We start from the raw sequence: 15,945 nt of genomic DNA, 5'->3' as shown, positions 1-15,945 counted from the left end.
AAGCCATCGACGTTGCTCTGCCTTTCTACATTGTGCAAGGCTTTAATATTTACTGTTTGCATAGAGATACTCTGTGTGTTCAGGGCAGATGGACAGAAAACTGGCTTTCATTTCTCTAGTGTCGGTAGCCTTTTTCCTCTTTAAATAGAAACTGATGCATCACTGAAAGGTTTGCTGCATATTGCATCATCTAATTGACAGTCTCAAATCCATCCAGGCATCAATCCAGCATGTCTTAAAAGGCAGCAAATTCTTTAATCCTGTGTGGTGTTATCCTGATAAGCGTCCTCATATGTCTGGGAGAATAAAAGAGTCCTTTGCTGTGTTAAAAGTCTGACTGTTTTATTGTGACATAAAGCAGTGCATGTTATAAAAAGCTGCTTGTTCTCCTCTTATGAATAGAATAGCTCCCAAGCCACCACAGAGTTATTAGAGATTGAAAACAGATGGACTCCTTTGGGGTGGGGTTGGTGGTGAGCCACAGAACAATAGTATAGGTATGGATGGGTCAATAGGTTAGTATTCTGTGGAAAGGTTGACTAAGTAATTGTTTCAATAGAAATGCACCACCACTTAAAATACAGATGTGTTGATGTACGTTAGAGAAACTTGTGGTCGCATTCTGGCACACTTTGTTCTTGCATGCCTTCAGGTCGCTTCCAACTTATGGCAACCCTTAGGTGACATTAAAATGGGGTTTTCTGGGGCTGAGAGTGTGTGGCTCATCCAAGGTCACCCAGTGGGTTTTCCAGGGCAGAACAAACCCTCATCTCCAGAGTTGTAATCCAAGGCTCAAAACACTATATCACACTAGCTCTCTGTGGCACATTAACTAGCCATATGTGAAGGCTTTAAGGGTTAAATGATATAAGTTGAACTGTGTATTCTGTTTCATAACAGGCTCTGTACCAGATTGGAGGTACTTTGTGAGTTATGGTTGGCATCATCCCTTATCATTAGCCGTGCTGACTAGAGTTGCTGAGAGTTGGAATCAAACAGCATCTGGAGGGCCATTGGTTCCCCACTGCTGCACCATACAGCATCTGTATCTCATGCCCTTCATCGCTAACTCTTTCCTTGCTCTTTGCTTGCAGGGCACTCCGTCTCCTCACCATGCCCACCCTGTATCTTTCCCCACATCCCGATAACTTCCAGAATCTCCGTGTGCTTGTGGCAGCCCGGTATGGCTATCAGGAGCCCAAGGTGGTTGCTCTGCCCCCCAACACAGAGCTGGAGAATCCTTCCTTCTCTGTGTCCAAGCTCCCAGCTCTGGAGATGCAGGCAGGGATCTGTGTGTCTGGCCCGGCAGCTGTTTCGTACCTCCTGTCTTCAGATGCGTTGAGAGGACAAGATCCTGAAGCAAGTGCCCTGGTCCGGCAGTGGATCAGCTTTGCTGACTTGGAAATTGCTCCTGCAGCCTGTGCAGCGGCATTCTCTGTGCTGGGAGTCTCCAAGCAAAGTAAACAGGTAAGAAGCAGGGGATGTGGGGGCTTCTTGGTGGAGTGTGCGGCAACTGGCATGTAGTGCATTGGTTAATAATGTGAGCTGTGATCCCGGAACTCCTAGGCTCAAAAAAGAAAAAGCAGGGAAGGCTCTCTCCAAATATTCTTTTTCAATTGATTGTTTAAAATGCTTTTAGATCAAATAGTATTTTGTGTACCTCAAGATTTCCTCCAGCCTTATCTAAACCAGGGGTTCCCAACCTGTACTGCTTGCGCTCCGAGGTGGTGCGAGATGAAATTTCAGGGCGTGTGACAAAGATACTTGTGTGAATCTGAATTCAGTTTTCTTTTGTCAATCAAGACAAAATCTAGGACTCGCCTGAATCCACAGGCAGACCTATGGATCGTGGTCAGCAAGAAAGTTCCACATTTTGAAGTTGTTTGTTCACCTGCTGTATTGTATGTGATTAAAAAATTAGAAATTAGACTTCTTCATCTTCAAATCTGATAGTACTTTTGTAGAGGGCGTGGACATTAATCAAACATTTCCTAGATGTGTGGGGCATAGAAAAGGTTGGGAACCTCTGATTTTTAACTGCAAATTTGCTAGGCTGTATTAGGCAAGCCCATTTCAGGAAACCTTAAGGTGCATCCTCCCACATGCATACAAAATAGCTTGTGTAGCAACTGCAGAATGTTGAATGGCAGTTAGAGAAAAAAATTGGAAAGCGGATAAAGATGTAATGGAGTATTATTAAGAAAAGCATGGCTCTTTGACAGGAACTCTGGACACAGGTGCTGGTTGTTAGGAAGTGTAGATGTAGTGTAACATTTTGTAGGATGATGCAGATTGAGTCTTCCTTGTCCAAAATGCTTAGGACCAGAAGTGTTTTGAATTTCAGATTTATTTATTTTTTTAGACTATCTGTATTTGCGTACTGTATATGTACATAGTGAGATACCTTGGAGATGCAACCAAAGTCTAAACACGATATGCACTTATGTTTCTTATACCTCTTATATACACATAGTCTGGAGGTGCAATATTTTAAATAATTTTGTGCATGAAAGAAAGTTGGTGTCCACTGAACTATCAGAAAGCAAAGGTGTCACTATCTCAGCCACCCATGAAAAAAAGTTTTGGCTTTTGAAGTATTTTGAATTTTGGAATACCAGATAAGAGAGACTCAACCTGTAATCATCACTTTGTTTTTACCCAGTTCATGCTATTTTTGTGATGGTGTTGTGCACTTGAACAGTGCCAGATAAATGCTAAGTAATATTCTCTGAGGGAGATGTTTTGTGAATGAAAACTGCCAGCCTATGACAATAAGGTCTTTGAGCTTGTTGGGACATAGTAGATATGCATTGTACTGTTCTGAAACATCAACTGTGCTGAAGGCTCTTGCGTGCATTCTTCCTTGAAGTCATAGCACAGGTTGGCAATACCAAAGTTTTAAAAATCTATTTTTTTGTATGTTTGTGAGAGAAGTGATAGGTTGTGAATTCTAAACAATTTGGAAGAAAGAGGCAGATGGTTGTGAAATGCTCAACATGCATTAGGGATATTCACAATCAGATCTCCATTCAATAGTCAGTCACCATCTCTCAGCCCAGCCATACTGTTTGTTAGGAGTATAATGAGATGCATATGTGGGAAAGGGAGAATGTGAGGGCATGTGTATGTATGTTAACTCGCTGGAAAAAGTGTAGGATACAAATATAATATAATAAGTACCACTAGTATAATTCACAGACATAGCCGATATGCAAAAGCACCTTAGTAGCATACACTTTTGTAGACTATGGGTGCATCTACATTGCACAATTAATGCAATTTGATACTCTTTGAACTGTCATGTGTCAGTGCTATGGAATTCTGGGATTTGTAGTTTTGTGAGATATTTAACCCCCTCTATCAGAGAGCTGTGGCGCCACAACAAACTACAATTCTGTGGGATTCCATAGCATTGAGTCATGGCAGTTAAAGCAGTGTTAGACTGCACTAATTTTGCAGTGTAGATGTTGCCTATGTCTGCTTCATCAGATGCAGTGGCTACAGTGCTGGAGTGAGTTTTTGGTCCCTCTGAGCTGTGAAACCCATTGGCTCACCTTGAGCCAGTGGCTTCTTTGAAGACTAATCTTCCTCACTGGGTTGTGAGGAAAAAGAGGGAAGGAGCAGAGCTGTGCATGTTGCCTTGAGCTCATTGGATTGAAGGTCCATTTATTTAATGAAATAAGTAAATAATTTAGGTGGGGGAACAATATTTAAGCATTTATTATACCAGAGAAGGCTGTGTTCTGTATGTCCTGTCACACACTCTCCTCTTGCCCAGGTGACAGATCGCGCTGTGATAGAGCTTCGGAATCTCCTTGGCGTGCTGGACGGTCACTTGAAGCTCCGGACATACCTGGTGGGGGAGGCTGTGACGTTGGCTGATGTGACAGTTGCTTGTGCTCTTCTGTTGCCATACAAATATGTGAGTCTCTCCCTTGCTCTAGTGTAATCCAATATGAAGTAATGAAGCAGTTTCTGAACAGGCCCTCTTTCTAAGGCTGCATCTACACTGCAGAACTAATACAGTTTGACACTGGTTTAACTGCCATAGCTCAATGCTGTTGAGTCCTGGGATTTGTAGTTTGTTGTGGCAACAGAGTGCTCTCACAGAGAAGGTGAAATAGCTCACAAAACTAGAAATCCTAGAATTCCATAGCACTGAGTCTTGCCAGTTAAAGCAATGTCGAACAGCATTAATTCTACAGTGCAGCCTCGAAAGTGCCTCACAAAGTTGGCTAGCAGTGTATTTAATAGGAGGATGGAGGGAACTGGGATATTTGCCATAGCAGTTATATTTGAAATGTATCCTACACAAAAATAAAGCAAAATTGTTGTTGTTGTTGTTGTTGTTGTTGTTGTTGTGTGCCTTCAAGTCGTTTCTGACTTACGGTGACCCTAAGGTGACTCTGTCATGGGATATTCTTGGCAAGTTTCTTTAGAGGGGTTTTGCCATTTTATCCAAGTATAGATTGTATCACTGTACATTAATAAAATGGAGTTATTGTGCTGGTTGAAGGCCATGAAAATTTCTTTAGAAGTACCCAAAATAACAAAAGAGTGATGTTACAAACAATAATATAAAGGAATTTTGGAATTACCAACAAGGTTTATATCAAATGACTTTTAAAAAAAGCCTGGTTTTTAAAGGGATTTTTCATTTATTAAAAATCTGGCTGTTATTACTCTTTTCCAGTTCTTTTACTAGAACAACAATGACTGATTGAATTTAAACATTTTAACTTGAACAGTTTATTGACTGTTAGACCAGTTAGACAGTGTCCAGTGTCATTTGCTTCTTTTTAATAACTTTATTTTATAGGGAAAGAAGTGCCATTCACTTAACATAAATTCAATTAAAAGAACTTGCCTTAAAAGAGCACTTTAAACCAGCCAACCCTGCCAGGAAACAAAATTTGCTGTAGGGCTATACAAATCAGAACAGGGTTAATTCTCCAGTGGCTTCTGCAAAATGCTATGAGATTAATGGAACCAGTCCAGTTTGTTGGATAATCAGATCTATCCCCATAAACTGGCTTGACCAGTATCCACAAAGCAGAACTCCAGGAAAGAAAGTACCCAAATGCTCTGTGTTGTTTCTTTCCAACCCCTTTTTTGCTCACTCCCCTGTTGTAATGAAGCATATTTAGTGGTATTACTCTGCTATAAGTATTTGATTGGTTCACTGTCAGGACTCTGGAGACCAGGATTCAAATTCTGGTTCAACCATGTAAACCCACTGGGTGACCTTGGACACACTCTCTCAACCGCAGAGGATGGCAACAGCAAACCCCCTCTGAAGAAAAAAAACACCATGATAGGTTTGCCTTAGGGTTGCCATAAACTGGAAATGACTGGAAGACACACAACAACAAACACCCTCTTGCACCAGCATTTGTATTAAGTGACTTGTGCGTTGTTTTCTGATCCCATGAGAATTCCAGTGTACTGAGGGATAGGGTCAGACTAAGGATTACGTTTAAAATTTCATGTACACTTCTTGTAATTTTTGGCCCCAGTGGGAATTCCAGGGGACCCTAACTGGGGCTCAGAGCATGCTACTTCTGCTTCATTGCATTGTGTTCCCCTGACAACAGAGCATGGGACACTGTCCTAATACGTTAATTTGGCCAGGACAAAATAAAGTACCCCATAACAAACAAAAGATTTTTTGAGACTTTCATTGTTCTGGATATTTTATGTATTTTTAAAAATGTACATGGTAAATTAATTTTGGAGATGCTGTTCAGGAATGCCTATGTTTTTGTTCTAGCTCTATGTGGTGCATTCTGAAACAAAATATGACTTTGGAATTCCAAAATCTTAAATGCCCCTAAATCATTTTTTGTTTACACTTGGAATCCACCTCCAAGATATCTCAGTGTGTATGTGCAAATATTCCAAAATCTGAAAAAATACAAAACACTTCAAGTCTCAAGCATTTTGGATAAGGGAGACCCAACCTGTATAGTAAGTACTGTAGATAGATTCAATGGCAAGAATTACTATTCTATGTGAAATTTTATTCTGGATAGTTTTATTCTTCATAGACATAAAAATATTTCAAGGACCAGTGTTTTCCACCACCACCCCACACCCAGTTCATCTTCTTTATAATGGTAACTTGATATGTAACAACTTGGTTCATCCTTAACTAGTAGTGCTGTTCTTCACTTTGTTTCCTAGGTCCTTGACCAGTCTCTTCGCTCTTCTTACACCAATGTTACACGTTGGTTCCTCACCTGCATCAACCAGCCAGAATTCCAAGCCATTCTGGGTCCAGTGAAGCTGTGTGATCAGGCACTTGGAGTGAATACCCTAAAACCAGAACTCAGAGGTAATACCTTTATTAATTTATTTTGTTTTATTTCAGTATGTATATGCTGCAAGAGAAATGTAGAGAGCAGAACAAAAGACTCTATGTAACATTTGTCGACCTCACCAAAGCCTTCGACACTGTGAATAGAAAAGTTCCTCAAAATGATCATCCTGCTACATGAAGGCCAGCAAGATCAAGTCAGATATGGCGATGTTCTCTCGGAGCCCTTTCTAATAACTAACGGTGTGAAACAAGGTTGTGTTCTCGCTCCAACTCTATTTACAATGTTCTTCAGCATGATGCTCCAAAGGGCTACAGCAGATCTCACAGAAGAAGACGGCATTTATATACGCTACCGTACTGATGGTAGCCTGTTTAACTTAAGCCGCCTGAAGGCCCGCACAAAGACTCTAAACTATCTAGTCTGTGAGCTGCTTTTTGCTGACGATGCTGCCCTTGTTGCCCATATGGAAGCAGCTCTGCAGCGCCTAACGTCCTGCTTTGCAACAGCTGCAGAGCTCTTTGGACTGTAAGTCAGTCTGAAGAAAATGGAAGTTCTTTGATATGATAGCCCTGTTTAAATATTTGAAAGGATGTCATATTGAAGAGGGAGCAAGCTTGTTTTCTGCTGCTCCAGAGAACAGGACCCGGAACAATGGATGCAAGCTACAGGAAAAAAGATTCCACCTGAACATTAGGAGGAACTTCCTGACAGTAAGGGCTGTTCGACAGTGGAATGCACTCCCTTGGAGGGTGATAGAGTCTCCTTCCTTGGAGGTCTTTAAACAGAGGCTGGATGGCCATCTGTCAGGGATGCTTTGATTTGGATTTCCTGCATGGCAGGGGGTTGGACTCGATGGCCCTAGTGGTCTCTTCCAACTCTACGATTCTATGATTCTATGATTCTACCAGCCAGCACCTCAGGAAGAACACTACCATCCCCACATCACTGTAGGCACATCTGTGCTTAAGTCCATCCAGCAGTTCACCTACCTGGGAAGCATCATCTCCTCAGACGCCAAGATTGATAAAGAGATCGATCACAGACTGGCAAAGGCATATAGTGCATTCGGAAGGCTTCACAAAAGAGTCTGGAGTAACAAACACTTGAGGCGAAGCACAAAAATCAGTGTGTATAGAGCCATTGTACTGTCTATTCTCCTCTATGGGTCTGAAACATGGGTCACCTATCGCCAACACCTACGACTCCTTGAACGCTTTCATCAGCGCTGTTTACGCACAATTCTAAACATACACTGGACTGACTATGTGACGAATGTTGCTGTTCTTGAGCAAACAGGGATCACCAGCATTGAGGCCATGCTATTGAAGACGCAGCTGCGCTGGGCAGGACACATTTCTAGGATGAAGGACCATCGCCTCCCAAAAATAGTATTCTATGGTGAACTTGCCACGGGTCAGCGTAAGAGGGGCACCCCAAAGAAGAGATACAAGGACTCCCTGAAACAACAACTCAGGCTTGGCCAAATTGATCACCAACAATGGTCTGCCCTGGCCTCGCATCAGGAGGCATGGAAACGCACTATCCATGATGCTGCAGCCTTTTTCGAAAGCTCACGGCGAACGAGTCTCGAAGAGAAACGACAACGCAGAAAGAACCACAACCCGGAAACATCACCCAAGGAGACTTTCTGCTGTGTATTCTGCAACCAGACCTGTTTGTCCCGGATTGACCTTTTTAGTCACCAATGCACTTGTACAAAGTGCGGGATGCGTCCTTCCTGAATCTTTGTTCGCGAAGCAAAACCAGAGAGAGATATGCTGCTATAGCTTACAATCAGATCAGTTTAAACATTTTTAAAGTTAAAACAATAACAATAATTTAAACATTCTAAAAACATACTAAGCAACTGAACAGTTTAAAAAGTTAAAATAGTTTGAAACTATCATAGAATCATAGAGTTGGAAGAAACCCCAAGGGCATCTAGTCCAACCCTCTGCCATGGAAGAACACAGAATCAAAGCACTCCTAACAAATAGCCATCCAGCCTCTGTTTAAAAACCTCAAAGAAGGAGACTCCACCACTCTCCAAGGCAGCATATTCCACTGTCAAACAGACCATCAGGACAGTCTTCCTAATGTTTAGGTGGCATCTCTTTTCCTTCTGTTTGAATCCATTGCTCTGTTTCCTACTCTCTGGAGAAGCAGAAAACAAGCTTGCTCTACCCTTAATATGATATCTTTTGAATTATTTTAACCTGGCTATCATGTTACCCCTTAACTTTCTCTTCTCCAGGCTAAACATACCCAGCTCCCTAAGTTTCTCCTCAAAGTACATGGTTTCTGGAACTTTCACCATTTTGGTTACCCTCCTCTGGACATGGTCCAGCTTTTCAATATCCCTCTTGAACTGTGGTGCTTATCTGTACACAGCTATGCTCATTACATTTGTGGCTTTGACTTCTGTAGATTTGATTATTCAAGGATTTTATTAATATGTTATCTCTTGGAATATCTATGTCCTCCAGCCCAACTCTATGGTCAACTTTAACCAAAAGTCTCACTGAAAGACCTAAAGATTCCAAGAGAGAACACTCCACTAGGCATTTGTAGCTCCTCCAGCACAATTCTATAGTCCATGTATGGCAGATGTTGACCACACAGTTGCACTGGAGGACTTACAGATTCCTAGAGAGGTGTTCTTTCATGTAAAAGCACAGTAGTTTTTGTTATTTGCATTTTTCCCACATTCACAGGGATTCTGTGTCCCTAACCCCAGAGAATGTGCAGGGACAAGTGTATGTATATGTACAAATTTAGATAAAAGTCATTGGTCCTCAAAGGCTTTTATAAAAATCAATGTTCGTGCCAGTTGGTTATTAAAGACCTACATATTCCACAGTGAAAGTATTCCAGTGGCAAAGGCCTTCTTCCTTGTATTGTTTCCATTGATGGGATAGAGAGCATTGCTGTTCACACTGAAATGTTCATGATTTGGCAGAGAGGACATTGAAACTCAGGTAGGGAATTGGGCTGCACTATTACACCTACTAGTTGATTCCACCTTCCATTGTTTGATGTCATCCAAGTGTGTAGGACTGCAGCTCCCATCAACTTCCCCTAACATGGCCATATAGTGGGTAGAGCATATCTTTTTTCTCGGTAGCCATGAAAGTCGGTTCCTCATGATGGTTAAACAAGGCACATTAACTATGGAGAATAAGTTCATTTTGGTTGTCTCCTTTTCTCAAAGAATCAGCGGCACACTCTGAAGCTGAGTTGTCAGAGCAGAAGGACTTAGCAGAGCCACCCCCGAAAAGTGCGTCCCAGCTAAAGAAAGAAGCAAAGAAGAAAGAAAAACTGGAAAAGTTTCAACAGAAGAAAGAAAAAAGCCAGCAGCAGCAACAGGGTGAAGTAAGAGTTGTCCAGAAAAGGCAAATTTAAATATCCCAACAAAATAGAAATTTTGGTGTGTGAATGTGGGGTAGAGAATATGGCATACCCATCCCGCCCAAAAAATGTGTATTGTGGAAAGATGGAATATTTTGGTGAGAGATTGTAGCTGCACTACTTGTGATGATGATGATTATGAGTATTATTATTATATTGTATTTTATTTTTGCAGAAGAAACCAAAAGCAGAAAAGAAGGAGAAAAAAGATCTTGGGGTCATAACCTATAACATCCCAACCAAGCCAGGGGAGAAAAAAGGTACTCTGATGATGGTCAGCAGTGGTGGAAGGAAGATGAAGATCAGAGGGGTGGGAGGACTTTGCCCCCCATCATATACAATTATTGAATATACTAATAGTGCATTAATTTCTCAGGCTGCATCTGCACTGCAGAATTAATGCAGCCTGGCACCACTTTAACTGCTGTGAGCTAATTATGTGGAATTCTGGGATTTGTAGTTTTGTGAGATATTTAGCTTTCTCTGTCAGAGAGCTCTGCTGGCACAACAAGCTACAAATCCTAGGACTGCACAGGATGGAGCCATGACAGCTAAAGCAGTTTCAAACTTCATTAATTCTGCACTGTGGCAGCAGCATCAGAGGTGGATCCTTCAATGGTCAAAATGGCAGCATCTATGCAATAGATAGCAATTCCCAAACTTTGGTCCTCAAGGTGTTTGGACTGCAGCTTCCAGAAAGCTTAGCCAGCTTGGCCAGCATTCTGGGAGCTGAAGTCCAAAATGTCTGCAGGACCAAAGTCTGGGAACCATTGCAATAGAGAGAGGCATTACAGTTGTCAGGGAAACCCAAAGTTTGCATAAGTAGAAACAAATCTATAGAGAGAAAACCTTCCACTGGAACTCTGAAGCAGATCAATGAGGACTGTGCATGTTTGGGAATATGAATAACCATGGAGAAAGTGAATAGGATGGAATATCCTGGAAGAGGGCATAGTTGCTCAATTAGAATGCATCAGACTGCATCGTTTTGTTATGGGCACAGTAAGGACATGAGGACAACAAGTATTTTAAATATCGAGTATCAAAACATTGCTTTTACCTTCAGTTAGGTCACTTAATATACTGTCCTTCATAAAAAACAATTCCAGGGTGGGTTACTGCTTCTAAAGGACTGTAGATGTTGAGCCTGTAGTCAAACAGCAGCTTGTGCCTAATGATGTGTGTACAAGTTGGCAGGATTTCTCCTGTGATCTTGGGTAAAGGCATCTTTCAACCTGGGTACCTATGGGGTTGTCTGCATGGGCCAAAAGGCCCATGTTCCTGCTGGCCTCACATTGTCCAGTTGAAGTGATGCTGACCAAAACCCTGGGGCTAGGATTGGGCTCGACCAGACACAAATCCAGTGAATCGTGTCTGAACCCCAGGGTAAACAGCTGTCAGTTTGAACACTGGTTTGCCGCAGAGTTTCCTGGAAATTCCTCTGCAAACCTTGGCTGTTTACATGGCCCCCTGTACTCCTTACTTTGCTGTGCCATCACTAGTATTGCAAATCCCCCTGTTGCTGCATTAGATATGGAAAGGTGGGTGCAGCCAGGTGACCTGTTCTGGCATCAGACACAGCAAATTTTGTTGTGGATCAAAAGAAGAATCATGTTCTCAGAAGCCTTTAGGATCATCAGTACTTATCTAAAGCAAGGCACAGGGCTTTGGTTTAGAGAGAGAGAGAAAGCATGGTGTCCATGTTTGTTTATTTTTCCAAACCAAAAGTGAACTTCCAGGTTTTTTTGGGGTGGGGGGTGGGGAATGTTTTTACTAAGGATGAGGCCAGAGTGGATCCTGGAGGAGAAGTGTCAAAACAAATCTTCAGGCCCTTGTTTTCATTAATCACTAGCTCACTTTGTAAATAAGGATATACAGTACAAGTTCCTAGTCTGCCATAAGGAGCCAGAAAGAAAACCCAAGTGTGGTTGTGAGTGGGTAAAGAGGGATGGAGGCTGTTTGACACTCCTTTAACTGTCATGGCTCCATCCTGTTGTATCCTTGGATTTATGGCAGCAGAGCTCTCTGACAGAGAAAGCTAATTAACTCACAGAACTACAGATCCTTGAATTCTATATCACTGAGGCATAGCAGTTAAAGTTGTGTCAAATTGCATTAATTCTGCAGTGTATATGCAACCCCAGTTGCTCTGTTCTTGCTGTAGCGACCTACTGCATTTCTGTGCTGAGGACAGAGGGAAGGCAGAGGTCCCAGGTTCCCCCCTCCCCATACTTTTTATTGTCTATGTTGTGTGAGCAGAGTGGTCTTCTTTTCCCACCATGCTCCATGCTTTTTCTGCTTTCTTTTACTTTCCAGATGTGACTGGCCCAATGCCTGACTCCTACAGCCCTCAGTATGTTGAAGCTGCCTGGTACCCTTGGTGGGAGAGCCAGGGTTATTTCAAACCAGAGTATGGGGTGAGTATGAAATTCTGGGTTCCAGCAGGCAAAAACCTCCCTGACCCCTTATAGTGAGTGGGTTAGTTTGCCAAGGGACTGGTGGCTCACATCTGTCATGACACAAGATCAGTGTTCTTCACCTCTTCAGGCTTTGATCTTGAAAATCAATAGCGACTACACTATTTAGTCTTGAAGTATTATTTATTTATTTATATCCATCCTTTCCCAAACACTGGGACTTAGGGTGGCTCACAGCATTAAAAAACAGTACAATTAAAAGCATACAAAAATGATACATTAAAGTAGAATAAAATTATTAACATATTAAAACAAGTCACATGGTAAAAGAATAAAATACAATTAACAAGATAAAAATGTTTTAAAAATACTTTAAAACAATACAACACTCCAGCCCATGCTTTAAAAACTTTCTATTTTAATTGCCTGTCTAAACAGGTAGTATGAAAATGAGGCTCAAACATTTTGGACTATATTCAACTTCCTCTTCATAAAGCCTTGTGAGTTCTAATTCTGTAGTAAGTATTTCAGCAGAAGTGAGAGAATATCCTGTGTTGATTTTCAACCAGTCCCTTTACTATTGGATAAATGCTTCTGAGACTGTATCCACACTGCAGAAATAATTGAGTTTCACACCACTTTAACTGCCATGGTGCCTGGAATTTGTAGTTTGTTATGGCACCAGAGGTTTGATACAGACTAGATAGCTCACAAAACTACAAATCCCAGAATTCCATAACTTTGAGTCATAGCATTTAAAGTGGTGTCAAACTGGATTGTTTCTGCAGTGCAGATACAGTCTGAGTAGCATTTATTTTCTAACCTGCATTTCTCTTAAATGTGAATTTGCGGCTGAAAACCTCTTGGGAGAACCATTCATCCCCAACCACAGATAGGAGTCTCACTTCTTGCAAAATCTGTTTTCTTCCCTTGCCAGCATCGCAGTGTCTCTGAGCCCAACCCCAAAGGCCTCTTCATGATGTGTATCCCACCACCCAACGTCACAGGATCTCTACATCTTGGCCATGCACTCACCAACGCCATCCAGGACTCCCTGACTCGATGGTGAGGCATCTGTGTGTACCCACTGTTTGCTTCACTGCCTCACTGAGACACCTTGCTATTTCTTCAGTCTTTCCTTCTGCCCTGCCTTTGCTTTGTCTTTGAATTGCCCTATTCAGATAGTCTCACTTTTCAAGCCAGACAGGAGTCAGCTTTCCATAGCCAGGATTTTTTTATCCATGGTTTAAAAATATTTTAAATATATATAAATTCCAAAAAGCAAAGTTTGATTTTGCCATTTTATATAAAGGACCCCCCCTTACTGTCTATTGTATTTATATTGTATTTATGAGACTTGAGCATCCATGGATTTGGTATCCACAGGGGGTCCTGGAACCAAACCCCAGCAAATACCAAGGGCCCATTGTACTTCTCAGGACCATTCTGAGAACTATATGCAGAGAAAGCCCATCCGGTGCAATGCTGTGTACAGAATTCAGATTATTGAGAATCTATACTTTTATTCAGAACACACCAATGAGTTTGTGACCCCTGAGGCTCTAAAGATAGTATGAAATAGAGTCTCCTGTGCAGCTGTGCCATCCTAACCGAATTAGAATAAGATGTGAAAATAGCAGAATATATTTGCTTCACTTACATGACAGAGGTTTATAGAAGTTGCAGAACTGAGCTGTTCTTGATACCAAATTGTTTAAATAAAAGCCGGCCTTGGACTACTACTATAGTAACAGAGAAATGATGGCAGGGTGAGGTACTTAACATATTCTCACTTCTAATTCCACTACTTAGAATTGTGCCATTTCTTTCATGGCCCTACATTGTTCCAGATACAGAATTCATAGATGACAAAAGGCAGCTTCAGATTGCTGGCTCAGAGTGGGGAAATGAACCAGTGAGGAAAAATATCAACACTCTTCTGTTCATAATCTGTTTTCTAAGGCTGCTTCAGATTGCTGGTGTTAAAAGAAAAAGAACTGTGTGAGGCTTTGTTACATACATTTAGTAATGAGTGCAGTAGATATATGTGTGCAGGTGTATTGCACAGTGTTGTTTACTCAAACAACCAACTACTGTTCTTTTAACTAGGGGTGCTGGAGACTTAACCCAGGACTGTCTTGGGTCATTGACTGATGAGCCCTCCCTTTCTCCAGGAATGTTATGGTTATTGTCCAGTAGCTGCCTCTTGTACTCATGTGACCCTGTTCCAGACAGATCTGTGAGTCAGAAAGAGACCAGTAGCTGGGAAAGGTTGATTATCCCCTTATCCAAAATGCTCCAAAATCAGAAACCTTTTTAATGCCAACGTGATGCTTAGAAGTGGTGGCTGCTATACTCCTGATTGCTTATTCACAAGGCAGAAACAAGCAGCTGGTGGGCTCTCTGGAGATATTTTGTACTTTTCCCCCCCAGTGTATTTTTTCCAGTGATTCTGGAGAGAGGTGCATGTAGCTGGAGAGACACATGATGATCTGTGAAATGGCAGAATGTGTGGATTTGTGCCAAACGCTGCAGTTGGATTCCTACTGTTTCCTAGATCCTTGCATCTCTCTTCATTTTCTCGCATCTCTCTCCGCCTCACAGGTACAGTAGGCAGTGAGCTGTTTGTATTCAAAAATATTCTGGGCCCGAGCATTTCAGTTAAGGGATACTTAATTGGTACTATCATTCTATTGCTGGAAAAATTCAGGATCCCCAAGACAGAAACTCTTCCTCAAAGTGTTACACTTTAATATCATACACCAAGGAGTGCTGACTGCTCATTTCATTAACAACTAATAGTCTGTAGGGTTAATCAACACCTCCATCCTCTAGGCACCGGATGAAGGGGGAGACCACCCTGTGGAACCCAGGCTGTGACCATGCTGGCATCGCCACACAAGTCGTGGTGGAGAAGAAGCTTTGGAAGGAGCAAGGGAAGACCCGCCATGACCTTGGCAGAGAGCTATTCATTAAGGAGGTCTGGAAGTGGAAAAATGAGTGAGTTACTGTGTGGACCCTTCTTACTGAGCATATTGTGTGTTGTGTTGTATCACCCCTGTCATACAAGTGCAAGAATTATGAAATCCTTCACATATTGATGACCTGTAACACCCATCAGTTTTTATTTAGACATGTTTTTGAATTGTGAATGATGGAACTGTAGTGTGTGTATACGTGATATGCTGTTTTCTAATTTTTAAAATTTTATTTAAAACTGAAACCACATTTTAAATATGTCTAAGTGTTTTTACTGTTATCTAGCATGATTTTAATAACAATAATATTTAATTTCTTTTTAAACTTTGGTACATTAGGGTTTTAGCTGTTCCTTCCAGTTGTAAGCTGTCTTGAATCTCGTTTGGGAGAAAGGTGGGATATAAATTGAATAAATTAATTAAGGTTGCGTCCACACTGCAGAAACAATTAGGTTTGACACCACATGGTTCAGTGCTATGGAATTCTGAAAATGTAGATTGTTGTGGCACCAAAGTCCCAGAATTTCATAGCCTTGAAGTGGTGTCAAACTGGATTCTTTCTGCCATCTGGATACAGCTGTAATCAGCCCTGTCAGCATAGTCAGTGGTGAGGAGTGCTAACAGTTAGGTCCAGCAAGATCTGTATATTTTCCAACCCCCTTTTAATCAAATATTGTGCTCATCCTGATTTTCTGTGTCTCTACTCTTGCAGGAAAGGGGATCGGATTTACCATCAGCTGAAGAAACTGGGTTCCTCAATGGACTGGGACAGAGCCTGTTTTACTATGGATCCTGTAAGATTTGTAGCATGTGTGTGTATGT

The 15,945-nt window shown here is 41.6% G+C and overlaps 1 protein-coding gene across 1 annotated transcript in view; it reads left to right on the top strand.

Moving 5' to 3' along the window:
• The first annotated feature begins 752 nt into the window (after positions 1–752).
• The window catches only part of LOC121920280 (valine--tRNA ligase-like), a 34,402-nt gene continuing 19,209 nt past the window's right edge, over positions 753–15,945 (top strand). The window contains exons 1-9 of the mRNA XM_042447408.1: positions 753–1,467; positions 3,779–3,922; positions 6,184–6,334; positions 9,532–9,692; positions 9,904–9,988; positions 12,045–12,145; positions 13,083–13,210; positions 14,981–15,145; positions 15,836–15,917. Coding sequence (XP_042303342.1) covers positions 1,114–1,467; positions 3,779–3,922; positions 6,184–6,334; positions 9,532–9,692; positions 9,904–9,988; positions 12,045–12,145; positions 13,083–13,210; positions 14,981–15,145; positions 15,836–15,917 — 1,371 coding nt within the window. The 5' untranslated portion in view covers positions 753–1,113. The remainder of the gene's footprint in view (positions 1,468–3,778; positions 3,923–6,183; positions 6,335–9,531; positions 9,693–9,903; positions 9,989–12,044; positions 12,146–13,082; positions 13,211–14,980; positions 15,146–15,835; positions 15,918–15,945) is intronic.

The sequence above is a fragment of the Sceloporus undulatus genome, chromosome 2 (genome assembly GCF_019175285.1).
Source record: "Sceloporus undulatus isolate JIND9_A2432 ecotype Alabama chromosome 2, SceUnd_v1.1, whole genome shotgun sequence".
NCBI classification, from domain to species: domain Eukaryota; kingdom Metazoa; phylum Chordata; class Lepidosauria; order Squamata; family Phrynosomatidae; genus Sceloporus; species Sceloporus undulatus.
Note: the sequence above shows the minus strand (reverse complement) of the source record. Positions and strands in the feature narration are given on the sequence as shown.